Here is a 27,773-nt window from a genome sequence, read left to right on the forward strand (position 1 = left end):
AGGATGGGGCCGTGGACATTAGCAGACGCACAACACCACCACCGGTCCATCCTCAGCTCTCTAGCAAACCAACCCAGTGCACAAACCACCATTTTGGAACTGCTGTTTCCACTCAGGGTGGCTGCTTCTGAAATAAGAAGCCAAGGAAAAAAAAAAAAAACCTCCCAAGTGAATTCTTGTCTTATGGTAAGATTTACTTTTTATACTTGTTTGTGTATTGTATTGTATTTTGGATGTGAGCGGGAAACTTGGAAAACAGGTTAGGTTTCTGACACGTCTGGTAACAAATGGCTTTGCTTGTCACCCACATAAAAATATAAGCTGCCGGGAGCAATGCTGGCGTATGTCCCCCTTATCGCCCACCATCTCTCTTTCTGCCGCCTGGCTCGACCAATCCAGGCAGAGTTTGGAAGGAAAGGGGCGCCCCTCTGGCCAATTCCACTAAACTAATTGGTTGCAAGGGCTTGTGGGTAGAGGGGAGTCTGGGAGCAGAGGTGAATATCTTAGTGTGAGTGTGCCTGTGCAGACATGTGCACATGGAGGTAGGCTTATAGTTGGGTCCTGTTAAGTGTGTTTGTGTGTTTATCCCTCACTTCCTACCAGAGCAGGAATGGTAACACCAAGGGAGGAACTGGGCGGGGCTCCTATTAGCTGAAGTGCGATGCTTGCTGGAGGGGTTAACATTAGCAGAGGGGGGGGGGAGAGGTCAACATTAACAAAAGGATGTTGGTAGCAATGGCAGGGATAGGACCACAAAAAATGTAGGTGCTGATAGTTGTTATTTGTCTCTAGTTTATAGTTTTTCACGTACACTGAGCAAATGCATCCAAAACAAATCCTTTATAAAGCTTATCACATTTCCTTTTTGTTGAGACCATGTCAGTGAAGTGTTGATTCAACTCCATGGTCATTCTGGAGAACATTTGAGGTGTTTGCATTGAAAGGTAATTCCAAAAACAGGCCTCATTCAGACAGAGAAAATGACCATAGAGTTTAATATATTACTGAATCAGGACTAATGTTTGAATTAATGGATCAGTAATTGAGTGTGGGAGTGGATTTTTTGAATCAAAGCATAAACATCCAGCCGCCTGCCCTTAATGGTTCTCTTAATGTTGTTCAAAGTCAGTGCTCAGCTGTGTGTGTGTGTGTGTGTGTGTGTGTGTGTGTGTGTGTGTGTGTGTGTGTGTGTTTGTTTGTGTGTTTGTGTAGGGTTGCCTCTTGTATGTGTTACCCCCTCTGAAGAGTGGATAGCAGTGATGGAGAGAGGGATGCAGAGAACAGCTTGGATGACAAACTCAGCTCCCCGTTCTCTTTGAAGGGACGTATGTCTGTAGGAGGAACTGTCTGGAGCTCCATAAGTCCATACTGTGGACAGTGTGTGCACGTGTAGATTGAGACAGATGCTCCAGTCTCATCGTCTCATGTGTACCACTGACAGAGATAAATGTGCCGATAGCACTTTCCTCGACTGCAGAAAAATAGCCGTGGTGATGCATGGCGCTCCTCGCCTGTGGTAGCTGATTGGATGACCGTATTGCCCCTAGTTGCTTATTGGCCAAGTTTGTTAGATCTTGTACTGTGATTGCTGTTGGTGGTTTGATTAAAGCGGTAGTCTTACTCTATTTATATATACCTATATTACTCCATATTTCTATTTTGTTTTAACATAAATGTCAAATGTAATGGTTTATCTTCTGTCTCCAGATTATATTCATTTGCTATTTCTCACTTAAGTGACTTCATAATCAGGCAGGTATAGTCGTGAGTAAGAGTTTGATCAATCAAGAATATATTAACCACGAGTAAAGCATCCCAAGGTCATCAATTTCCTATGTGTTAGTTTCTGCAGCGGTTAGACTTATGCTGATTATTGATCATTAACGTGGCTGCCAATCAGTTAATGAAACTGCTTAAAATTGACATCCCTAGTTCCATTGAAGGTGATTAATTTAAGCAGTCCCAGCGAATAGCAATGCCCTCTTTTATTCATGTCAAAGACCAAACAGGGTGAAAATAACAGAAATCTAATATGCAAGATACCTAATTAAAACCAAATAGTTGTTTGATTTCCTGCTTTGTGAATCATAATATTTGCTGTATACACACCACTGTCAACAGGTCCGTCTGTGAACGCTTCTTTATTCCAGGAGCCGACCATGGCCGCTGATAGCATCAATCACCAATACCTGTTTACTGTCTCCTGTTAACCGCTCTTCCCCTGACCGCCCAGACTCCCCATTCTGCGCTGATTTAATTTAGTCCTCATTCTACTTTTTAAAATCTTATTACAAAGACACACACACACGCGGCTGTTTACCTCTGCCCATCCAATGTTCTGTGGCAGGGGATCACATCTGTTATACAGTGGTGTTGTGGTGTCAAAGCAAGTATCATATTTTGAAGCTAACCAAAGAAACTTCTGCACAGTAAAAACTCACTGAGCAGTTTTTTTCTGCTTGTTTGCTGTTTAGTGATTTCAGCAAGTAAAAACAATAGAAAGACCAGCCTGTCTCACATACCTGCTTCATCAGGTTTTCTCATTAATCTCATCATTAAGCACACTTGAGATATATAGGAAACCCACCTGTTATTGTGTGACTATGCAAGTGTGTTAATGCCACTGCTCCACAATCTGTTCCCTACTCATCACACGTGAATGTTTGTTTTTTTTTTCCTCTCCCTCACACACACACACACACACACACACACACACACAACGGCAGCATTTCTTGGAATAACAGTTGTACAGTAGCCAGCTGAGCTGCATTCACACAGAGCGGGGAGAAGCAAAGAGATAAAGGGCTAAAACCGGCTGACACTAGGCAGAATGCAAATAGGACGCGATGATGTCAGTTGTTTACAGCGGTTCTACAGCAGTTTTCAACTACATCCTCAGTTTCGCACGTTGACCATGCACGGGCCAGGCATATACCAGGTTTTTCACCTAGTCTTGTTGAATGTCGCTCTGGTGTGAGCGTCACAGGTTGTTATCTCGTGGCACTCAGAAATGAACTGCAAACTAGTGTTTGTTGGAGACACGAAAACAAGATATTTAAATTGCAGTGGTGAATTTTAGGAGCATTTTATTTATTGTTATTGTATTTGTTATTTATCCACGTTTTATTAGCAGCAGCGGAGGTAAAACCTGCCACGAGGCGCAGGTAGTGTCAGTTTTTGCTTTCTCCCTGTTTACCTCTGGCGGCTGTGTTTCAGTGAAAGGCTTTTCTCTTTGTGTGCCACCCACCCACTCCCCCAGGCTGCTGGCCTCTGTTGACAACACCTGCGCCCCCAAGGATAAGCTGGGCCTCTTCAGTCCCCTGACACCCTTTCCCCTTCCTAATGTATGTGTTGTGTTCCTTATTCTTTTGTCCTATACCCTGGTGTACATGTATTATGTATGTGCATACACGCATACACACACATACACACATATGGCCATACGATATAAATGGGTAGTCCTTTGTGTTTGGATCCTTCTTCTCCAGCAGTCTCCCCGCTGTGTAAATCCTTCAGCCGGGGTTTGCTTTTCAGTCAGGCCCCTGAAGAACGCCATGTGCCTGAGCCTGGCGTGTATCTGTGGCTGGCCGAGGATTCAGCTCCTCTCTACTTTCTGCCTCAAATGTCCGCATTTTGCCCAAGCTGCAGCTATAAAACAGCTTGTGATTGTTTTCAGAATAAAACGGCGTCTCATCCATTGTAGCGCGCGCTGCCAGAGACGTAATGGATCTAAGTATGCATCAAACACCAAGACGAGCACTTCCAAACTTGTTGCTGGCTGGAACCTGCAGCAATATCGGTTTTTGTTTGTTTACTTGCCGTTTATGTTGTTATCAAATTTGGACTGTAGACACCAGAGTGCAGGATCAAGTCAATTATAGCTACAAAACATCCAAAGGCACTTGAAGCCTTGAGCGCAACTCTTTGTTATAGGTCACTGTTCAGTAAAGCAGGCAGCAGCGTGTTATGTCCCAACAGAGGAGATTATGTGGTTTGTATTTCTGATATATCTGAATTCTTGGTAATAGTTTGTAGACTGCTGTTTGGATTTTAAGAGGGAAACATGTTTTGAGTAGAGCTACAGATTTTATTATCTTGAGATCTGAAAAAGTGCATGTGCATGTTCATCCCAGAGGAACTGGAATCAGCAGACAGAGGATTTAGATATTTTGATTCTGTAATATTGTTATTCTACATTATGATTTTAATAGCACTGAACAATGAAGGGCAGCCGATTCATTCTTTCATTTATATTCTGTATTATAAGTAAAGTATCTAATAAGAGAGTTATTTAAAGTGTCAAACTGTAGCATACATGTTTCTTAATCACCAGAACAGACCATTCAGGTGCATGTTCTTTGTTTTTTTTTCTCTCACATTTGAGGGTTTTCTCCAGGTCTTAGCTGCTGTCTGGGTTATGGGGATGGTGGTGGATGGGGTTTCAAATTATTTAAAGGAAATTTTAAGTTATTTTAAGTTATTTTTTGTTGTTGTTGTTTTCAACCATAATCCTTACCATGTTTGTGACAGAAAACACTTATTGTACTGAAAGTCGCGATCAAATCAAAGCGAGCCTGTTACCTAACCCTAACTGTAGGTTAGTATCAGTTATGGTAACAAAGGCTCTTTACTGCATTTTGGAACAGCGTTTTTTTTTTTTTTTTTTTTGAAAAATATGTATATGAAAAAAATACTTTGACTTGAGCTTCAGAAAAAGGGTTACATATGAACATAGCATAACTTTGTTTAGCTACCAAGCCATAGTAGATACTAACGTTACTTTAATCCAGGTGTCTTTAACTTCAACTAACTAGCTTCGCTGGCTAACTTAACTGAATTCAGTACATGAATATCTCTAGGCTACATTAGTTCCATCTTCTCGCTTTATGCTATTACTGTTGTGAACATCCACAAAAAACAAACAATGTTTCTGCTTCATTTATTCTTTGTTGAGGCGTACCATATCGATGGTTGTAATAACATTAATTTTACTAATTAATTGCTGGTACAGAGAAATATCCAATCAGCTCTTTGATTAGCTCGGTGATGACCACCTGTCACAGACCAGTCACACGAACGTTCATCCAAACAACATGTCATTCCTGTTGCCAGCTTACCTTTATGTTTGAGATCAAGCCACCTCTCTGTTCATTTTTTTCTCTGTTTTGTCAGTGTATAGAACTCTGACCGATGTTTTTTATGTTGCCGAAATTCCTTTTTATGTTCATTTGGCTTATCACGCTCCACAAAAACACGTAGGCGCAGCAGCTCAGCCTCTCAATGGAAGGGAAAACCTTTCATTTAACTTTCGAGGATGCAGTGCCAGACACAGATGCATGTTGGGTTCCATTACTGCAGTGCTTAACTTTCCCAGGACGGAGTTTGTAAACAGCCTTAGTTGCTTTTGCTACGTATGTGAAATCCAAGATAAAATAAAATGTTGTGCATGTGCAGAAGCTCTCTTTCGTTTCTCCTCTGGGGCTTACAGTGAAAGAACAGCTCCTCCTTCTTACTCACAGTCTCACACTTGGCAGCTTCGCAGACAGAAACAGGCAGTGAAAGACAGAGAAGTGAGAAACTGAGGTTGGCACTAATTTCGAATTAAACCTACCGAATTACTGTCATATCCTTTTTAAATTCCTATACTCAGTCTTTTCAGTTCATGCAGTGTTGTCTATAAATTAGTGTCGGGTATCAAAATGCTGATATACAGCTTTCATCATGAGAGAAGGAATAATCATGTCCGGTTTTATTTCTTTCAAAGCTCAGTTATTTTTGTATGTATTTTATGCAACACAGGTTAGAGCACAGATTAACTGGAATAGTTTGGTTGTGTGGTGTATTCATGTGCTGAAGAGAAAGTCAAACCTGGAAAACACTGAGTAAACATAGTCATGTCAAGACAATTATTAATGTAATCACACATTATATTCAAACCAACTAATAAAAAGGCTACTTTAAATATATCTTGAATAATTATTATTTCTGTGGAAGTATAAACATATTTAGAATGTGAATTGTAACTGAAATTTAACTCCAATCTCTAATGGCCCTCCTCAGGTAAATGATGTGTCCACCGTTTAATCTTGTTTTTGAGGAGACGCCCCACGAATTCCTGTACCAGGAGAGAAAAACAAGCCTGGGGGAGGGGTGTTTGTCAAAGCGAAATGATCAGAGTCAGTGAGTGAGTGAGGGATAGGAGGACAGAAACGGAGAGCTCTTTACCCTGGATTGTTGAATCCATGCTGTCTGTTATTTTGCTAATTGTTTCCCTCGTAGGGCCACGTGCCTGCACCCTCTGCAGTGTCTCTATCCTTTATGTATCGTCCTAAGTCTTGTCCATAGCGCCGAGGCTTTTCTCTGGCTCTCCCTTTCGGCTCCTTCCCTCCTTCCCACTCCATGAGCCCCCCTTCCATCAACCGCTCACTTCTCCTGGGCATCTGTATCACTGCATTGGGTTGCGTGTCGCACTCTGTTTTCACATGCTGCATCAGCATTGCCCTCTGTCCCTCCCTCCCATCTTCACTGTGGGCATGTGAGGGCACAGTATGTGACCAGAGTGACCGTAGCATCGGTTTATGGCCTGTCACTATAGATTCTGTTGCATCAAAGGTGTAAGGTGTTGTGTCTGTTGCGTTATGTTTTGTTAGTTTTTTATTTTATTTTGTGACTTGGAGTGGTCTGTACCTCCCATACAAAATTCTTGTCATTGGCACGTGAATGCATGCTCATGCACATACACAAACACATGCACATAATCTTCCTTCATTCTCTGCTCGGCAGTTAATAGTGTCTGCTTATGGCAAATCTCTTTAGTCTGGCAGTTATTGGAACTAAGATTTTAATTAGGGGAGGTTTTAGAGCAGCCCGCGCCGTATTAGCATTACAACAGGGGCATGTTTGAGGGGTGGACTGGCAGGCAGACAGTGAGCCATCATCAGACATATCAGTCAGCAGATATATTAGTCTTGTCAAAAAAAGAGCAGAGATCACAGTATAAACTGCATAGTATGAATACTATTTCTACATAGTCTAGACCAGGAAGTGATGTTTCATGTGGGATTTGAGGACTTTGCAAGGATTTTGACTACCTGATCACACGCTTTGTTGCCAGAAATACCTTCAGCTGTTGATGGGAGGTGTTGGGATGATTGATTGAATCATGTCAGCGCCTGTTGCATCGGTCTGGATTATTAGAGTTTGATCTAAAATGGAGTTCACTTGGAAATGTCCACATCTGGCTTCTGCTTTGGTCTGCAGCTCCTGAGCTATCCCTAACAGAATGAAGCCTAAATGGCTCATTTTAGTTATAGTCTTATTTTGCTACAGAAGCTTAGGTATACTTTTGTTCTGGGGTCAGTTGTTTACAATTAAACAAAATAGGATGGTTGTTTCAGACAGATTGTTTTGTTAAAATCACAGTGAGTGTGACTTATAAAAACCAAATAGGTCATTTTACAAGTAATGTCTGTTAGCTGCATTTTCTTTCTTCATTTTCTAATTTAAACTCAGTAACTCAAGAACAATCTCAAATTTGATTAATTTTGTAAGGCAGATTAAAGTTTGATACGTTTTCTGAAAACATTTTGGTTGTATAACATTTGTTTTTCAGTGAAGAAACCCTTGTAACCAGCTGAACCCAATGTTCTTTTCCAGTCCTTGGTTTTCCCACCAACATGTCCCGTTCAGGACAAAAACAAAAGTGAGATGTGATCAGATAGATGGACGACCAAAAAGTAGAGCAAACAGAAGCAAGGCATCTCCCAATTTTCCCCAAATTCCTTTGACGCATTTGAGCCTGAAACTGAGTTTACACTGTTTTGCTTATGACTAACGCTCTCCGTAATCAGTCCCTGTGCACCGACTCAGGAGACCCCTGGCTAGTCTTCTCAGCTGTTTTTCTTGGCCACTCACTCTGCTGATGGAAAGATGGCTCTCATTGAGGTCAAACCGAGGCTTCGACAACTTGAAGTGAGGTTGTGGGGGATGATGGTGAATTGATAACCACAGTTCCATGACTTCTGTTTTTGTGGGCGAAGATATTATGATCACCATGTTTTAGACTTTATAACCCAAGCACATTTCATGACCAAGGGCCCTTGAAACCCATGCCAAAGTATTAGACAATGAATTATTTTTGTCAAAGTCTGAAGAGTTTTTCAACTCCTCAAGGATGTTGTGTACCTGACATTTACTCTTTTAACATGCAGATTGATGGGAAAATATGACGGTCAGAAAGATGAGACGGTCACAATAAGAAGATGTCAGTTTATCACTAACACTTTTTAAAATGTCCACAGCCTAAAATGTTCATATACGTAAGCGATTCAAGTAGATAATAATAACTTATTAATCCAGTTTGAGTCAGGGCTGGCAACTGTAATGTTGTTCTCCAGTCTTGAGGTCAGAGGTCGAGGGGCAGGAAGGGAGGGCCACTTGTCTCAGAACAAAAGAACGATGCTGGAACCTCACGTGTCTGAGACATGTGACATGTGTACTGTATTTTTGGTGTGTTTTGGACATAAGATGAGTGAATGTGTGTATGTGACCCCTTGTGACAAGCCTGTTTCTTGTAGTTATGATGGAGAGTTTCCCTCCTTCCTCCCAGAATAAATAGCCTTCCTGAGGCATTGTGGGATATGAATGGCAAGAGGAGACGGGCAGGATGGGAGTGCTTGTATTAGTCTGATACAAAGAGCAGTGAGGGCACTTAAAATGACATCTGGCCACATTTTGAAAAGATACATGTTCCTAACTGAGTTACTCAGAATACAACTAACATGGAAGCTTCAAATTGGATATTTCTGTGATTTAATTAATTTCTTTTCAGCACCTGTGTTTTTCTCTTTGTACAAAATCAATTTGTGCCTTTTGAGTCCTCCACACAATATTCCAACATTTGGGAGGTTGATCATCTGTTCTAAAAGTTCACAATTGACATCTGTGCTGTTAGGTATTGTGTTTTTCTCTTGCCATCAGTTGCTCTGCTCCGTGTGCATGATTGCACGTGTGTGCGCGCATATGTGTATTTGTGTGTGCCTGTCTGTGTACCGTAGCTCTGCTTAGTGCTATGCTGTGAATATGAAATAGGGCAGCTAGCATCTGCACTGCAGCCATCCCGCTCTGGCCCCCACACTGTGCCTACTGCTCAGTGCAGCTGGCCAGCCTGCAGAAGCACAGGAGCATGGAGCTTGTGTGTGTGTGTGTGTGTGTGTGTGTGTGTGTGTGTGTGTGTGTGTGTGAGTGTGTGAGTGTGTGAGTGTAAGGAAGGAAGAGGGTTAAGTTTACTTGTGTCTGTGTTGTTGTTTGTGTGGGTTAATGTCTTGTTTCTTCTGGTGCTTTTGGTTTCTGAGACTGTTTGTGTTTACCTGTACTAGATTGATTTCTTCTGTCTCTGCATCTATGTTTGTCTTCACATTTGCCCGTATGCTTGTTGATAGATCTTTAACTGCCCCTGTGTGTCTGTATTGTTAGCCTCTCTTTTATCTATGAGCCAGTTTTGTTTATACACAAATGTTACCCAGTAAAGATTCCAAAAACTTGGGCTGACCTTTCATTTTTTCTCCAAGCAAAGATATTCCAAGTAGGGCTGCAGCTAACAACTGTTTGTATTATTGACTTATCTGCTGATTACTTTGTTGATTAGTTGATTAAATATTTAGTCTAAAAAATCACAGTTCACTATTATACAAAGCAAAGTAAAGCATGGGGTTCACATTTTAGAAGATGTAAACTAATTTACTGGAGGGATTATTTAAACTATAAATCAAATATCAAAATTGTTGCACATTAATTTTCTGTGAGTCAACTCATTAATTAATTGATTACTCATTTAAGATCTAATTCCCGTGGTGCCCGGGTCTAGTCTTCTCAGGACTACTCCAGCATAGCTTGTTAGAAGATGCGCGGCACCCTCAGCAAATTCTTTGTCCAGTCGTAAGGGCTGGCTGAACTCAAAGCCCCTGAAACACAAGAAAGGCAGGGGAGAGGGAGAGAAGCAGAGGTAGTGGTGGGAGGAGAGGAGAGAGAGATGGAGTAAGGAAAGAGGAAAAGAGAAAGAGATGGAATCTGTGACAATCAGCCCTTTTGATAAACATTTCTCTGTGTCAACTGAGGACACAGAGAGAGCGAGAGCAATTTGAGTTCTCTCTTTGCCTTTCTCTCCCTCTCTCTTTCTGTGGCTAATATGAGGAGATAATGGGCCATTGAGGCAGAAAGAGAAGGCTTAAAAACACCTTAGTCATGACTGGGCCGCCACTCAGTGCCACTGATTAAATTACCCAGATGAAACAGGGTATTTATCTAAGCACAACTACAATCCATAAAACTGCACTTAGTAGTGCCCAGTTAAAGATGTCAGATAACTGTCTGCACTTCTTTGTGGCAGCTTGTGTATTTTGTGTGTATAGAGCTGGAATGCTGGAGACATTGGAAATAGTGTTAGGTGTCCTTTAATTTATTCAAGCATTTAATTTCCGATGTGACATGATAGATGTTGGAACTGCAGTCGGGTTTTAAGTCAGAGCTTTTCTCTTTGGCCGACTGCTGCGTCAGTGCAGGGGAGAAGTCTGGAGGATTCCATGTTTGAGTAAGAAAAATATTCAGAGATGATTGTCTTGAACCAATCTCAGGGTAAAGCTGATCGTCCAGCGGATTTACTGGCTTGAGTTTGATCGATTATGAGGGACAGAGAGGGTGGCTGCTGGTCAAATTGCAGGGGACTGAACTTGTAAGCGATCATCCAGCAGGAGCAGAAATTGTATCAAACATCATTTGAGTCAAACCGAAATGATACTGGAACGGCTGACACCAATTTTCTCCCACTCTGGTCCACATTGTTTGATGCATGTGTCTCTTAAGGCATGGCACAGACTCAATGAATCACTGACCTGATATCAGCCCAGACATGGTACTGGGTCTCTTCGACTGGCTAAAGTTTTATGAAGAGGTGTGTGTGTGTGGGTGTGTGTGGGTGAATGAGTGATCCTCGGTGGTTGTGATGTGAAGGAAAATCATGAGGCCGGTGATGCAGGTGTCTCACTCTCTAGATGGATGTTCACTTGCTGCTTCTCTTTATCACCTTCCCACTGTCACCAAACTGTCCAGTCAGCAAAACCTGCCGGACCTCTCCCTGTGTGTGCGTGTGTGTGTGTGTGCCTGTACGTGTGTTTGTGTATGAGAAAGACTGTTTGTTGATCTCAGTTATGTCAGTTATGACTACTTCTGGCTTTTGTGCGTGTGTGTGTGTGTGTGTGTGTGTGTGGGTGGGAGAGAGGGAGTGAGAAACAGAGAATTTGTGTTGACTGCAGCAGTGTCTGCATAAACGTGTGTTTATGGTCTTAGCGTGTCTTTGTTTCTGTGTGTGTATTTCATGTTTGCATGTGGATGTCAGAAAAAGTGCAGCCAGCAGCAAATGCTGCGGCTGGTGGCAGTGTGACAAAATTAAGGATGTGGCACGGAGGAGGGAAGAGAAGGAGGATAGAGGGGTAAGGAGGAGGGGTGAAGGCACAAATATGGCAATGAACAGAGGGATGTAACAGGAGAGGGGTTGGGAAGGAGGGATGAGGATGGATGAGTGCGGAGGGTACTAACCATGGATGTGTTGGAGGGCAGAAGAATAGGAGTGGCGAGGAGGGCCATCAGTGGGACGTATTGATTGTAGCTCCGTCCTGAGTGTCTGTAATGAGATCTAGTGGCTGTGGCTTTCTGGAGGAGCAGATTTGTCACCTGGGGCTAGAGACTAGGGCTGGGTGGGACAGAAGAATAAGGGAAACAGGCAAAGGAGGGTCAAGAGGAGAAGGGGAGGAGACAACAGAGGGGAATTAGTCAGGGAGAGGAGAGAAAAGTGCAGATCTTAAAGGGATAGAGAGATGAAAAGAACGTGGCTTTATGATAAAAAGAAAATACACAAATGATGACTAGAGGGGAATCTAAGAAAATGCCTGTTGGGTGCATGCAGCTAATTACTGCAGACAGTCTATGTCTGGACTCATCTCCATGGTAACAAGATGGGCCAGCAGGGCTGGCCAGCACACAGGAAGACACAGACAACGAAATCAATGAACAGACAGACAATGCAGGGAGCAAAACCATGCTCATTAAGCCAGATTCACCCTTTCATTTTGTTGTCTACATGGCAGTGTGTGTTCATGGTCCTTCAGTTCATGTTCGACTGTTGACCCTACACTGAGATTTACCTAGTATTTATTGCTACGGCAGCTGTTGATAAAGAGCTAACCTTACATATAACAGAAGATTGACTGGACGGGGCGACAGCAGGCCCGAGATCAGAGAAGACTGCTGCGATCAGAATGGTTCGATCCAATCATCAGTCAGGAAAAATTGGCCTCTCTGAGTGGATGACAAAGGTCTCTGCTCCCTCATGAATTGTCCTTGAGCAAAGCAAGAAAGCTCCAATTGCTCTGATTGAGCTTTTTAGTGGCCTATAGCAGCAGCAGAATGTAATTACACTTGGAAGCAGTTAAATGAGTGTGAAGCAAGACACTGCTGATAAAAACTATATGTGCTTATTTCACCGTGGACATACTAAGACACTGCAGGTTTATTCACACGTTTTGCTCATAACAGCGTGGTAACTGGTGTAGCTTGTTGTGACATTGGCCTGACGTCATTTTATTGACTGTTGGCAGCAAAGACGAACATATTAGAACCTTCTTGCCAACATGAACAGGCCTTCTGTATTTAATATGGGGGGGTTGACAAAGTGCTACTGTTTATGTAAGTGAACAACTAGACATGTTGTGGCAGGTATGCAGAGATATGGAAGGGGTGTGAGTGTGCGCAAATGTGTGACGGAGAGAAAAAAGATTGTCTCCGTACTCTGTGATTATCTTGATGAATTATAATGGAAGCGGTGACACAGAGAACTCGTAAGCAAACAAAAATCAACAAAACGAGTTGGTGATAGGGTTGGTCGATGTGTTGAAATTTTTCCAACCGGTCACGTCAGCCCACAGGTGTGTGCTGCGCATGACATTTTTCACCAAATCCAATCATTGAAGAGCTTTTTTGTGGCAAAGAACACTTAATGCTAAATTATTTTGGTTTTGAACTGGACACAACCAGCAAACAGAAGGACCTAAACGAAGCAATTTGAAAGAGCATTTGCGAATACACCATCCTGATGTGCTGCTATCACTGAAGGTTTGGTGTAATACTAAAAAGGAGTAGAGACCGCTGCATGAACTGTGTGTTTGTGTTTGAGAGAGACAAGCCCTGTTCTCTTTCAGCCTGTTCCAACCATCAGTAACCCAATATAGTCTTGGTCATTTAGCCAATAGGACACACATAATCACACACACACACACACACACACACACACACACACACACACACACACACACACACACACACACACACACACAGATACTTTGAAACAATGGAAACTCTCTTGTCTGGGTGCTGTGCCTTTGCTTTCCTTACTGTCACTTATTTTTATATAAGATTTTATACAGGAGGTTTCAGATTTATCATTCAGTATGCTGTTAGTTTTGTACTTAAACTGTACATTCATTATTGTCTAACATGGATAAATGACATTAAGGTGCCTATGAATGTGTGCAAATTATCCTAAAATGTTTGTGTTTGTCTAAACTACCTCTCAGTGCTGTGTGGTGCATCACATCCACCTGGAGCTTAGCTTGGCAAAAACAAACTTAATGTTTTCAAATGTTGATTGACATAGTGTTTTATGGTTGACTGTGTCTTAGTTTCCACCTGCAATATACAATGTGGTTGTGCCATTGTCACTCAGTGACATGAAACAGACATGAACATCTTGGCATGGATAACCACCCAATCTCATTACTGAGTGATGTGTGTGTGTTGTTCAGAGATGGGTCCCTGCACGTAGCTGGTCTGCGTTAGACCTTGTGGACATGCATAAATGTCTTGTCCAAACATTAACCGTTTTGAATTCAGGCTTCATTGTGTGAGTCACACACACTCTGTAAAGAGACACCACAGAGTGTCATGGTCGTCATTGTCTTGGTGACAGCTCAACACAATTATATAAATAGTGCTGATAGAAAGGGGGGGGGGGTGATACTTCTGACTGTTGAGTCCTTACTGTTATCTGTGTATTTACTTATTAGTTGTGATGGCCTCACACAGTTTTGTAACAGCAGGCAAATATCGTGATATTTGCAAGTACACATGAGTAAACTCGTAGACGCCTCTCAGGTTCCTGTGTTTGGAAAGTTGCTTGCATAATGGCTGCTCTTTATCTGTGTGTCAATAACCCTGAGAGGGAGTGGCTGTTGCAGAGGGAAGGGAAGGGTATGACTGTCTACTTCTCTTTTCATCCTCTAATACAGGTTGGAAAATATACACATATTCAGAATTGCAAATAAAATCTATAAAAATATTTTGTTGTGACCGCACTTGAACTTTGAGTGCAGTAAAAGTGTAGTATAATAAGTCACATACTTTCCAACTGCTGCCGGATTTCTTTCTTTCTTTCTTTCTTTCTTTCTTTCTTTCTTTCTTTTCTTTCTTTCTTTCTTTCTGATTTCTGATTTCTGATTTCTGATTTCTATCTTTCTCAGACTCTGTCCAGCCTACTGTGAACCCAAACAAAGTAATATTTTAAGTCTTACTTAACAACTATTCGTCCACCTAATGCTGTGAATTGTGCCTTTTGAAATATAGTAGACAGCACAACTTCAAATACTCCAGCAATGTATCGAGTGCGCGGTCGTTGCTATCTACACAGAACAAACAGAATCACAGCACTCACATATAAATAATCCTCTTGCATAATGTGTGGCAAACAATGAACACGTTGCAGCTATAGGCCATCATCTGCGTAAACAACAGTAGTGGATCTGACGATTTTTATAGTTTGGATAAAAGAATGTAGCTTAGGATTTATAAAACTCCCAACTGACAAAGAGAATACATGATTGCTTAATGAGATACATGTGTGAATGAATCACTCAGAAGCAACACCCCCAAAGAGGGAGATGTGGCCGCGATAGCAGCATCACACGATGACAGACGGCTAAACTAAAAGAACAATACAGACACCAAGAGCCGCTACTAAAGAAAGACCCAATGGACACTAGTAAATAAAGATGTGTATACATAATACAATTACAACGATACTCTCTATGATCTACTGTACATACATTCATATGACCTCAACAGAGGAAAATGTGATTTTGGGAATAATCTATGCTTAAAAATGTCCCAATGTGATTATAGGGCTCAAACTGCTATATATCTACTGGATAGTTCACCAGAGCCTTATCGTGTTACCGTTACTCTTTCCTCCTCTACATCACTTTTTATGTTTGGCTTCAATGTTTTCCTCCCATCTTTCTCCCTCAGTGTCGCTTCAGCTCACCTTATTCCCCCTCTACTCTCCCTCCTCTGTTACTCTCCTGTTGGCCATTGCAGTGAACACAAACAGACCTTTGCCTTAGCGTGTGTGCTTGTATTTGTGTTTGTGTGCTCTCGCTTGCATGTATATTGACGCCTCTGATGACAGTATCACTCTCCTTCCCCGCGATCAGTGTGTTGTTGTTTACACTCTTTCCCCTCCTCCGTCTCTCCCCTTTACTCTCTCAGGGCGAATGTCTTACATCAGATCACTCGAAACGTTTATAGCAAAGCTTTTGAAGCTTAGGACTCCCACTGTGGCCAAATATAGTAAACGTGAATCCAGCAGCTGTGTGTGCATGTGTATGTGTAAGAGCATTGATGAGTGTGTGCGTGCATGTGTTCTCCTGAGTAAATGGCTCTGGGGTAAAAACGTGTTTGTTATTGTTCCGAGCACTTCGCCTGTAGACAACACTGCCAATTAAAGGGGAGGTTTTATGTGTTAAGAGCAGGAAGTGTTACCGTGTGTGGCTGCACGCTATTGGCTGCCCAGCTTCTCCCATGTTCCTTCCCTGGGGACTGAGCAGCCAGGGCTCTTTACTGCCACGGCCAAATGAAAGGTAAACACAGCACACCTTTGATCAGGCTTTGCATTTAAAACCCTTACTGGAAGTGTACGCGTGTGTGTGTGTGTGTGTGTGTGTGTGTGTGTGTGTGCGTGTGCGTGTGTGCATGTCTGGAGGGAAGCTGCAAGCAAATTATTGAATGACACAGTGAGGTTTACATGTGTGTATGTGTGTTTAGTTTAATGAGAGATAAACTCTCCAGGACGCTACCGCCTCCTCCTCTTGTTGTTGAAGCATGAGTGAAATCATCCCTCCATCCATGCCTCCTTCCCTCCATCCCCCCATCCAGCCAGCATGAAAACAAAACAAGGCGTTGTATGAATGAAAGTGGGAGGGGCTGAGTGGCCTAGAAAGGCAGGCAGGCAGGCAGATAGCTAGATAGATAGTGGTGCAGGGCAGGGTGAGGCTGTGGCGGAGAGGAGGGATAGAGAAGAGGACAGTGGAGTAGGAGGAGGAGGGGATGAATGAATGAGTGAGCTGACTGGAGCATGTTTGGCACAGCAGCTAGCTTGTGTAGCCCAGCGCTAGCGTGAGCAGAATGGGGAATAATGCTGCTGCAGTAGTTGTGTTATTCTGCTGTAGTACTCCCTTCTGAATCCCTTCTGTGCTCGGATCAGATAGAAACAGGAGAGGAAAAGGGGTAAATATACCTTGTAAGAATTTTAAGAAAAAAACTGAAAAATAAAATAAAATAGCAGAGTGCTACATTGATTTATTGCACATTTGTATCATCATAACAGGGCGATGTAAACAACTGTTATTCATGACCATGTATTGAATGGATTTGATGTAAAGCTGATTTACTAGATCCACCTATCTCTGTTTTGGCCATGCTCCTGTCTTAAGCTGGTTGTAATTCACCCAAAGCAGCAGCAGTAGATCCATCTTCCCTGGCATGCTGGCTCCTTAGCTGCGTCTGCCCCCTGTCTGCCCCAGCAAGGCCAGGGTTAACCCTGGGCGTCTCTCCTCCCAACATGGAAGAGGCCATTGAATGGCTGCCTCCCCCAGCCAGCAAACACATTGGCTGAAGCTGAGGGTGGATCTGGGGCTGGAGCGGCACTCCGGCATGGATCCTAGGCAGGAGCTGGATCGGGGAGCTGTCTCAGCCCTCCCTGCTCAGCTATGTGATGCCTTGGTCACAGCATGTACACACACAGCAGACAGAGGAGAGGGGGAGGGCTAGGAGAGAGCTATGCATTTTTCTCTGTGGGTCAGAAACAACTGTGTGCAGTGGTGGGTTTACTAGCTCATAGTAAAGAAAATGCAGTGGAGCGACCCCTGCATGAACTACCCCAGAAGGTCAGAGATGACGTTTTTTCTACATTAGTCATTCTCCCTCTTTGCGAATTTGACCTCCTGTCCTTTTTGTCATTGTTCTTTCTTTTAACCTCATTATTCCACCCCTCCTGCCACAACCCCATTTGTCCTCTCTGCTTTTACTCAGGCAGCACAATGGGCAGCCCTTCCATGCAGGAGGGGGGGGGGGGTCCTAGTTGTATCCTTGGCAGTGAGAGCTCATGTGATGTCCTCACATAGGTGGCATCTCACGAAGGTTGGCATTCTGTGCCTCCATTGCATTTTTCACCTATTTAACAGTTTGATGCACTGATCTAAACAGTATTTCTACCATTATTTTAGCTGTTAGGGAGCTTTGATTGCAGTTCTACTGTCTGATTTTAGCTTTGTTTATAGTAAGAATAGCTCAGATATCATGTAAGTTATGTTCCCAAATGCAGACTCCCTTCCCTTCCTTGATGCTGCTCTCACCTATAAAGGACCCAAAGCAGGGTCACGTAATCTAAGAAATGTTTGTAGCTTGTTATTTGACCTAGATCTGCTTCTTGCCCTGACGCTCTTTGGTTCAGTTAGCAAATGATATCAAAGCTGACAGTATAGTGAGAAACATGGTGAGGGACGGCCATTAACACACAGGGTCATGAACAGGAAACCCAGTCAGAGACCAGATATGGCCTAAATATTTAACAGTTTTTTCTAGTGTATTTTCCCAAATAAATGAAAGGAGTAGATGTCTGAAACACTGATTGTTGGTTTGGTGTTTTTAGTGTGTTTCCTGATTGAAAATCGAGACTCTATTCTTATGTTGTCATCTAAAGCTGTGAGTCACTGATATTTTACCTGCCAATATATCACTTTAGACATCTTGCTGGTTCTTTACCTGCCAAAGTGGATGACAGTAGACTAAAAATGGACTTAAAGCTACAGTAAATACTGGCCAACCCTGACTAATGGTGAGTCCCTATCCTGTTTGCACCCTTCATTGTGTGCCTGTTATAAGGTGAGATCTAATGAGTCTCCACTGGCTCACAGACAAGGCAATAACAGCTAGTTTATTAGATCATTACAGTGCACGGGTCAAACTTGACTGCTAATCCAATCACAACTGACCAAATGCTGTTTCCCAATAGGTCATATGAAACCTGACATGAGCCAATATGCAATTTGGAAAAGGCTGGGCTGAGAACACCTGTTTATAGTTCATGCAGCCATGTTCATGTGTGTATGTATGTCCAAACATGCATGTGGTTCCATCGTTGCTCTCAGATCAGAGCAAACTACCACTTGGTGGTCAATTTGACCACAGGGTTTGGCTCTCTCCACCCTTTCTTGGTTTAATGTTTTGTGAGACGGAGTGACAGAGACAGAGAGAAATATCCCTGCCTACATGCACCCCCATGCTGTTTATTCGTTGTTTTGTTTTTATATTCCTTTGCTTCAGGGTAATTGTGCATTTTTGTGAACTTTGGGCAACTGGTCTTCCACTTATCTCCAAATGCCATCCAAGCCAGGAGTAGTTACAATGTTCATGAACACATCATGAAAGTACTAAATAAAACATGAGACCACTGTTGTCAAATCTGATATTAACCACTGCTTTCCCTTTTCTCCTCTCCTTCTTCTCCTCAGTGTGCTTGGACAACTGTAAGCATGGTGCGTGTAGCCGCCAGGGACAGTGCTGCCATGACCAGTGCCTGGGCGGCTGTTCTGAGCCAGGTAATGCAAGTAGCTGTGTGGCCTGCAGAAACCTCCAGCATGGGAACACCTGTGTAGAGAAATGTCCTCCTGGATACTATGTCTTCAGGGGTTGGCGCTGCATCAGCTTCTCCTTCTGCCAGGTTGGTAACAACTGGAATTCTTAAGGCGAACTCATATTGTATCATATTATATACATCATATATTTAGCACAAATGTAGATATAGTAAACTCATGCACTTGTGTAAACATACATGTTTTGTGTTTTGTTCTTGTTCAAATCCAGGAACTTCACAACCAGTGTAAGCAGACTAAGAAGTTGAACCAGGATCGGGAGTCGGGCTGCTATGAATATGTCATCCATAACGGGGCCTGTATTACAGAGTGTCCTTCTGGATACACCACTATAAACTCCACTACGTACGTCTGGCTCACACACACATACATCTTTAATGCCACCATCAACACAGCTGTGTTATTGATAGTGGCCCATCATTATATGATCGGAGATGTAACTGTCACCCACAACAAATCATCCCACTGTGACTTCAGCAGAGCAAGTGAATTGTGGTCACTGAACACACTCAATAACATTTGCACACAAGAAATGATGGATTGGAAGTTGATCAAACAGAAAGGCAGAGGTATTTTTCCCCTATGGAAAGTCTCCTCTCCTCTGTGGAGAAGCAGCTGTCTTGCTGAGAACAAATTCTGAATAGACGTAGTACAAGAGCAAAGAAAAGGGCAAAACATCACCTGCTGTTTGCTTCTTTGGCGACTGTAAGCAGTGCTGTTTAGCTGGTTAATTTGTGACCTTGCAGATGATGAATATGATTATTTCAACTATTTTGGATGTTTTATTCTTTCAGCTATGATTTTAATTTTGCTGTTGAAAAGCTCTTATCAAGTCAGTGTTTCCCAAAAAAATTTGATTCTCTTTGTGGCGGTAGCTGACTGGGGGTGATGACACTTTTTTAAATTAATTATTAAATAATACTCTATATAAGATGTGCCTCTTATTAAATATTTTTAATATTTAAAAAAATATTTTAATTGCCCAATGTTTTGTGACAAATCAATAATTAACTGAAGAATATATACAGCTTCATTGCTTCACGTTGTGTCAAACAAATAACCATGTATTGTGATTGCTGACTTAGCTCAGTGCTGGCACATGCATGCAGGATGCTCGCTCATGCGCACCCCAAATCACAGGCACACAGAGGGCCAGGAAAGACTAGTTGATAGTGTGAATGTTTTAAAGCCCGTGAGAGAAACCATATTGTTAAAATTCCCTATAAAATTCCCTATATCTTAATCTCTACTGTCAAGTATCTTGAAAAGACCACATATGATGTTTTTAAAAACTTGAATGAAAGTACTTAGTAGTTAATCATTTCAGTTGAAACTTTAGTTGTATGAATCACAAAATAAAAAGCAGTCAGTTAATGTTGGTATGATAAGTTACTCAGTAGCACCACATACTAATATACCATACAGTCTCGAGACTACATAATTTCATCTGCAAATAAATTTTCTAATCTCAGTTTCTGTAAATGAGTCCCTGGTGTTTTCACAGGACACATCATGTTCTATTCTCAGTGGTTACACAGCTGCATTAAGTCAAAGCTGGACCTAACTGACATAAAAGAACAGAGTTTTCTAAGCATTTAAGTATGCAGATTATATGCATATATTTTGTTAATTTATACCTTTTTTTTTGTTGCCTACAAAAAAACACTTTTTTGTCAGCATTGTGCAACATTTCTAATCATACTCAAGTATTGATTATTTTAGAAACAGCCTGCAAGGGTGCACTGGAGTGAAATAATGTGACTGCGTCTTTATGCACCCAGCAGCCAATTATTTTCCCATTGGAAGGATTATTCAGTAGTAACCTGGGCTCAACTTTACAGTCTGTCTGGGACCTGTTTACTTAGTCTGGTTGAGCGGTTCACATGAGATAATTTGTGAAATATGTGAAATATGTAAATTATATATATGTAAGTGTAATTATATATATATAAAATTATGTGAAATAATAGTAAATTCGCAATAGGAAGTGTTGATTGATAGTGAGGATTCGGTGGATGTATTGAAAGTCAGATATAGTCTTGAGCATATTGTGCGCTGACAGTTTTTAAGGTGGTTAGAAGAGTGTGCCACACAGCTGGTCAAAAGCCATTTGTCCTTAAGCACACCTAACCTCTTATCTTAATATAAACGGCCCTGGATAAAAGTGACAGCCAAGCGCTTTGAATGTAAAACCAACCTCAAAACACTGTCTAGACCTCACCTGGCCCTGTTTAGCTCACAGCTTTGTCTGCGTGTGCAACATGCAAGGGCATGACCTTATTTAGCATTCTTACTCGTAGTAAAGGGGGGTAGAGGAACATCACTGTCTTCCTCATTTAGTGTCAGTAGCAGTTGCTAAATAAGGAGGACATGTTTTTGTTTTGGGGCCAAGTACGTGTTTTGAAACCACTACTGTTTGCATTCTTTCAAAACACATACATCGGTTTGGGCTAAAAGGACAAAACATTTTCCACTGGAAACGTGATGGATGAAATACTTCTGGCAAATCTGACAAAACAGCAATGACAGGAGCTGCCAGGCTAGTCATACTTGGAAAAAAAAACATTATCACATGCCAAGACACATACCAAGAAGAAGAAACGTTGTGTATTTAAGCTTTGATAGAAGTCTTCATTAGTATCAGAGCATTATTGTTTATTTCAGATAAAGATAAAGGGAAGGAGGAAAGATGGAGGAAGTGAAAAAGAAGCACAGATAGTTTTAGTTTGTTCTAATAAGAGCAGGTTGTCGGCATCACTTAAATCCACAGGTGGCTGGATGATTGATGGTGTTTGTATGTTTTTGGTATACCTGTATGTTTGCATGTTTGTATTTGTGTGTATATATTTGTATGTGTGTGTGCGTACATCCATTTGAGTGTTTATGTGCACAGAACGCATTTCTGACTACATTAGCTTGTTCCCAGTTAAGTGTATGGTCGAGTCGCTTTTTCCAGGTGCAGGCTGGAGGGAAATGTCCACTGTGTCCAGATGGACAGCAGTGTATATGGTGTATATATAGATGTGTTTATTAAGTAAATAACACACACGCATGTGTGCAGAACTTTTAGTACACTCAGCGGAAATGGTACAGAGATTTCAACCTAAAATGACTTTCTCTAAATTTATTTTGTGTGTGTGAGTGTAAGAGAGAGATTGACTTTCCCTTGCATGCTGCCAGCCTGCAGGGATTATCAGGTGCTTAGACAGAAAAGAACATTGCTTTAAGTCTCAGTCATACACCCTGAGGCATAAGGCAGAGTGGCATCACTTATGTCTGTGTGTTTGTTTGTGCGTGTTTGCACACAGATGTATGTGATGTGTGCTGATAAACAAGACTTTTCTTTTCCATTGGGATTCTGTTGCAGTTGCAACATCAGGTATGTTATGTGTGTGTTTGTGTGTGTGCGTTGCTGCTATGGTTTGGTAATAGCAAGAACAAGCGTCATCACAGTGGCTGAGTCAGGCAGATGCTACTCCCAGACACACACACCCAGATAGTCAGGCACACGGCACACATCATATAAATGCGTACACACACACACACACACACACACACACACACACACACACACACACACACACACACACACCAGTGAGGATTGAAAAAGAGTAGGATGTTCGACAGAAATGGAGACCCAAAGGTTTGCATCATGGTGTTTCTGTGATGCAAATAAACTATTGGATAGGAAAATCCTGCCTCCCTTTGGTGTTTTTCTATAGTATTGTGCTAATTTTAGAATTAACAAAATGCTAGTGTTAGTTTGGATATTCAGAATATAAAGTTATTAATATGTTCGATCAAAACTGTCTCATGATTCTGACATGCAAACTGTCAGGTCAACACTTTGTTTTTTTGATGATAAAATGCACCTCATGATAAAAATATGTTTTTACATATACTTTAAACATGTACGCTGCACCATTAATTTCTACACACTGTAGCTGCATCGTCTGTCTCTGCTTGTCTCTTCAGACAGGTAGCTGTGCACTCCTTATATTTGGCCATCACTCGCTCACATCTACTGTATGAAAAGAGGTTGCTCATTTTTCCTGGAAGCTGTGACGGCACAGTAGTACAGATGTGTGTGTGTGTGTGTGTGTGTGCTTGTGTGCACTTGGTCTGGTTCCGCCAGGCCTGGGCCCAAAACCAAACCCAAGCATCAGCTGCGGCCTCTGTTCTAGATGGTTCTAGCAGACCCTGGAGCCCAAGTCACAGAGTTCAGCCGGACAGATAAACACTGTCCCTTTAAGAGCTGCCGTTGGACCCAGCCTGTCTGCCTGTGTGTCTGTGTTTTTCAGTACAACGGCCCAAAACATTCTCTCTTTCTACACTGCAACTAGAGCGTTACTTTTGAGGAGCTGAATATACGATTTTCCATGTGGGAGAAAAGAGAGAGGGAGACATGCAAAATATCCTCGAGTTTTTCTTTTCACTGTTGTTTGAGAGAGATCATTACAGTGTGTTTCCATTCATTCGGAAGTCATAGAGGGGAAACAATGATTTGGCCCCTGATGGATGTAAATTATTAAGAACATGATAAGATGGAAACTAGGAGAAGACAGGTGTGTAGTGGGTCATTTGGCTCTCTCAGGGTGGACAGGAAAAGCCAGACAAGGCCCAAAACAGCACCCCTGGGATCCAGTGTTTCATGTCACTATGGTGAATGGCGTCTATAGCATGGCCTGGCGGTTTGGGGGGTGGGGGGTTGCTTCTAATAAGAGTTGCATAAACATAGAATTAAAACACTGCGGGCTTACAAATGGCAGTTCATGCGGAGCTTGCATGGACCCCTCACAACAGCATCCTTTGTTAGTCATTCCCTTGGCACAGGGTCTGCTTTGTAAAGGTGCCTGTTAAGGCTGCTGTTTGATGTCATTGTTACCTTAACTTTGAGTTTTGAAACTCTGATCAGACTGCTTCAAAATTCATTCAATGGCAGATTTCATCCCCTGCCCTCCTCTGATTTATAGATCGATTTTTAAAGAAATAAGATTTTGATCCAACTTTCCTCCCTCTGAATAAACGTTGGTGGGTGAGGAAACCTGTCATGTAGTGCTAATGTTGAGACCTATGTTGAGGTCGCCCACCAACCAAAATAAAGCACTTTAGTTTATGTGTAAGGCAGCCCGTTGTGGTTAGGGGTGTCAAGGCTGGAAGTGGAATTAAAGAGAGGGATTATGTTCTTTCAAGGGGGCTTCAAAAAAAAAAAGAAGTGCTCATTTGTGAATGAAGCATCGGTTCCCTTTTCTCTGTATGGCGTGTACGCGGCTGCTTGCTAGACAAGGCCTGCCTTTTGAGAATGAATTTCCTGAAAGGCAGCACTATTAAGGCCTCATTGCTCAGTATATGTGTGTGCATGTGATCACATGCACAAGCACATGTTTGCAGGAAAAGTATGCAACTCATAGAGCTGAGAGAAGGAGAGAGAAAAAGAGCGAGATAAACAGAGGAAAGCCTGTTGGGAACTGCAGCTGGTGTTTCAGTCATGATGTTTTTGTTGTCTGTGATTGTGCATTCGTCCGTTTGTGTGTGTGTTTGTGTGTGTGTGTGTGTGTGTGTGTGTGTGTGTGTGTGTGTGAAGCAAAGGATGAGAAAGCTCTCTCCTCTATCACTCAGCGCTGATAAAAATAAAGGAGGCTCAGATGTGGATGAGAGATTGCGTAATCTAATTCTGCTCCTAAAAGCCTATAGAATCACTGTGGGACTTATCAAATTAATTGAGAGAATTATACAGATTCACCTCTGAATACATCACAGCTCACTCATTGAATTGCAAGGTTCTGTTTGGTTGTCACTCATTTTAAAAGATCACTTTGTCAAACCTTACACTCAGTAATGCTGATTTTCAAGGTCGTTTTTTCACTGTTAAATTTGTTTTCACACAAATTTCATACATCTTCCAATCACTTTAGTAATTAGAAAATCTTTGTTCTTTAATATTTTGTGAAATCTAATAAAGGTTGTGCTTTCTGTGAGCATATTTAACAAATAAGCTCACAGAAAGCAGAGAACAGAACTAAAACTTAGGAACAAAGTGAAAACAAGAGCTTAAATATTAGGCCAGATTTCTGCCGGTGTTTAAAAGTCAGAATAGATTCCATTGAGTAGAAGAATTTTTTTTATCATTTAAATTCCTCTGAACAGATTCAGCTTTGTTGTTTGAATATGCCATGTCATTCTCGGTCTCAACCCACGCCACAACAGTACGTCACTGAGAGTTCCTGCCTCATACCATCCAGTCCTGCGCCATTCCATTTCTGATATCTGCACGCAGATTGTTTTTTTTTTTCTGCTGAAGGCATTTCTCTAATTTTTCTGCGATGTCTCCAAGCGTCGTGACACTTGGCTTGTTATGTTAGAAATAATTGTGACATCGGTTGTTTGCACGGATGAACATTGCAGCCTTAGTTGTCATGCAGCTTTGTATCATAATCACATTTTGATTAACTGCATATAATGTCCCTGTTTTTCTGTATTGATCTGCATTAACAATGCATGAAATTTTTTTTTTCATGTGACGTAAACACACACACAAACACACACACACACACACACACACACACACACACACACACACGCCGTAACCTCATCCATTGGGCTGTTGATGTTGTGTTGAAGGTCCTAATCTGTGTGCATGTCTCTGTGTGTTTAGGTTGACCTGTTCGCCATGTGCAGGCCTGTGTCCTAAACTGTGTGTGGGAAATAAGACAATTGACTCAGTAACTTCGGCCCAGGCTTTAAGAGGCTGCACAGTTCTCCACGGCAACATGATCATCAAGATTCGAGGAGGGAGTGAGTACTACTACACTTCACCACCTGCTGGGCCTCCTGTGGAGGCGCCGGTTCTCTCGCCGTCTCTGTCTCCTCCTTCCTCTGTTCCTCTCTTCATCAGGACTTACATTCAATTAGTTTGTCTTTCTGCTTGTACATTCATATGTGTTAATTTGTCTTATCATATGACCATCTGTCTGTCTTCTGCCATCTACTAGTGGATATCAATATAACAAACTGTCTGTCTCCTCACAGATAACATAGCTGCTGAGTTGGAGGCTAGTTTGGGCCAGATTGAAGAGATCACAGGCTTCCTGACTGTACGCAGAGCTTACGCCCTGGTCTCCCTCTCCTTTCTCCGAAAACTACGCATCATCAGGGGCGAGCATCTTGAGGCAGAGTAAGTCCTCCCCTCTCCTCTCCTCTCCTCTGAAGGGATATTAGTTTAAACAAACAGTATATTTAATTTCTGTCTTCCCCCCGTCTCTCTTAGTACTTTCGCCCTCTATGCGCTGGACAACCAGAACCTGCGAGAACTGTGGGATTGGTCCAAGCACAATCTAACCATCCAGCGTGGTCGTACATTCTTCCACTACAACTCCAAACTTTGCATGTCAGAAATCAGAAAGATGGAGGAGGTAACGGGAACCAAGGAGCGCAACCAAAAGAATGACATTGCTGTACGCAACAACGGGGACCAAGCCTCCTGTAAGATAACCGTTTATGGGCTTGATGATATCACATCTGCCACTATGCTTATTTCCACTACATTTCTGATTATTCTTATTTGAAAATGTTAATATTTTAGTCTTGTTCTAGAATTTTTTCAATGTTGATTGTTTCAGTCATCAGACATATCTACATTGATTTTGGTTAATTACGGCTGGGTATTGCCTTGTCTGCTGTCCACTTTGCTCTTTTACCCTATAAATGTGCTGAGCATCGTCTGTTTCGTCCCTTAGGTGAGACCAAGCTGCTGAAATTCACCATAATCAAGACCACATCAAGTATGATTATGTTGAGGTGGGAGCCCTTTTGGCCGTTAGATTTCAGAGACCTGCTGGGATTTATGGTTCTCTACAAAGAGGCGTAAGTATTAGACAATAAACAAGGATTTTTTTCACACCATGTCATAAAACAGCTTTTAGTCTCATTGAGCAACGGCCATGCTCAATTTGACTGGCCTTGCTTATTCTCACTGAAAAACACAGAAGTTAGAGGACTTATATCTGAAGCTGACTCTGAGTAGCTGGTTCATTTCTTCTGACTGCTTTCTTTCCATCTGCCACAGGCCATATAGGAATGTGACAGAGTTTGATGGCCAGGACGCGTGTGGCTCTAACAGCTGGGCAATTGCTGATGTCGATCCTCCATCACGTTCCACGGACGGCAAGAAAGTGGAGGATCCGGGGCACTTAATCCGACCATTGAAGCCCTGGACCCAGTATGCCATCATGGTTAAAACCCAACTGTCTGCATCTGATGAGCACCAGGTTCATGGAGCCAAAAGCGAGATCATCTACGTCCGCACCAACGCCTCCAGTGAGTTGTACCTCATTAAAAAAATGCACACATTTCTGAAAAGTGTGGGGTTTTTTTTTTAGAGACTTTGTACTTTGTTCTGGACATTGGATTCAATGGAAACTGTTCAGCTGGCTGTAGAGAATATCTGACTTTACAAATGGATGTTGAAGTAATTATATACAGACTCACAATTTTTTGGACTTGACTTTCTTGACCTAAAATTACCCTGTGGAGTTTACTCTGGAAATAAATACAGCTCTGTTTACATTCAGTGTCACTCACCAAAAAACATTGTGCTGTGTCTGTCAGGCATAACAAACATGCTGAATGCATTTCCTTCTTCATAAATAATTTGCAGCATGTTTTCCATATTTTAAGCCGGCATTGTTTACATCTATGTTTGCTTGGTAGCAGTCCTCTATCTACCCCACCCCCACCCCC

General features: G+C 42.1%; 1 protein-coding gene across 1 annotated transcript in view; it reads left to right on the top strand.

Moving 5' to 3' along the window:
• The window catches only part of insrb (insulin receptor b), an 88,573-nt gene that overhangs the window by 38,225 nt on the left and 22,575 nt on the right, over window positions 1-27,773 (top strand). The window contains exons 3-9 of the mRNA XM_087172247.1: window positions 18,894-19,102; window positions 19,246-19,379; window positions 25,690-25,829; window positions 26,064-26,208; window positions 26,302-26,516; window positions 26,771-26,897; window positions 27,100-27,350. Coding sequence (XP_087028373.1) covers window positions 18,894-19,102; window positions 19,246-19,379; window positions 25,690-25,829; window positions 26,064-26,208; window positions 26,302-26,516; window positions 26,771-26,897; window positions 27,100-27,350 — 1,221 coding nt within the window. The remainder of the gene's footprint in view (window positions 1-18,893; window positions 19,103-19,245; window positions 19,380-25,689; window positions 25,830-26,063; window positions 26,209-26,301; window positions 26,517-26,770; window positions 26,898-27,099; window positions 27,351-27,773) is intronic.

Source organism: Seriola lalandi, unplaced genomic scaffold (assembly GCF_002814215.2).
Source record: "Seriola lalandi dorsalis isolate HSWRI2012SDOR001 ecotype SW California unplaced genomic scaffold, Sedor1 jcf7180002052130, whole genome shotgun sequence".
Taxonomy (NCBI): domain Eukaryota; kingdom Metazoa; phylum Chordata; class Actinopteri; order Carangiformes; family Carangidae; genus Seriola; species Seriola lalandi.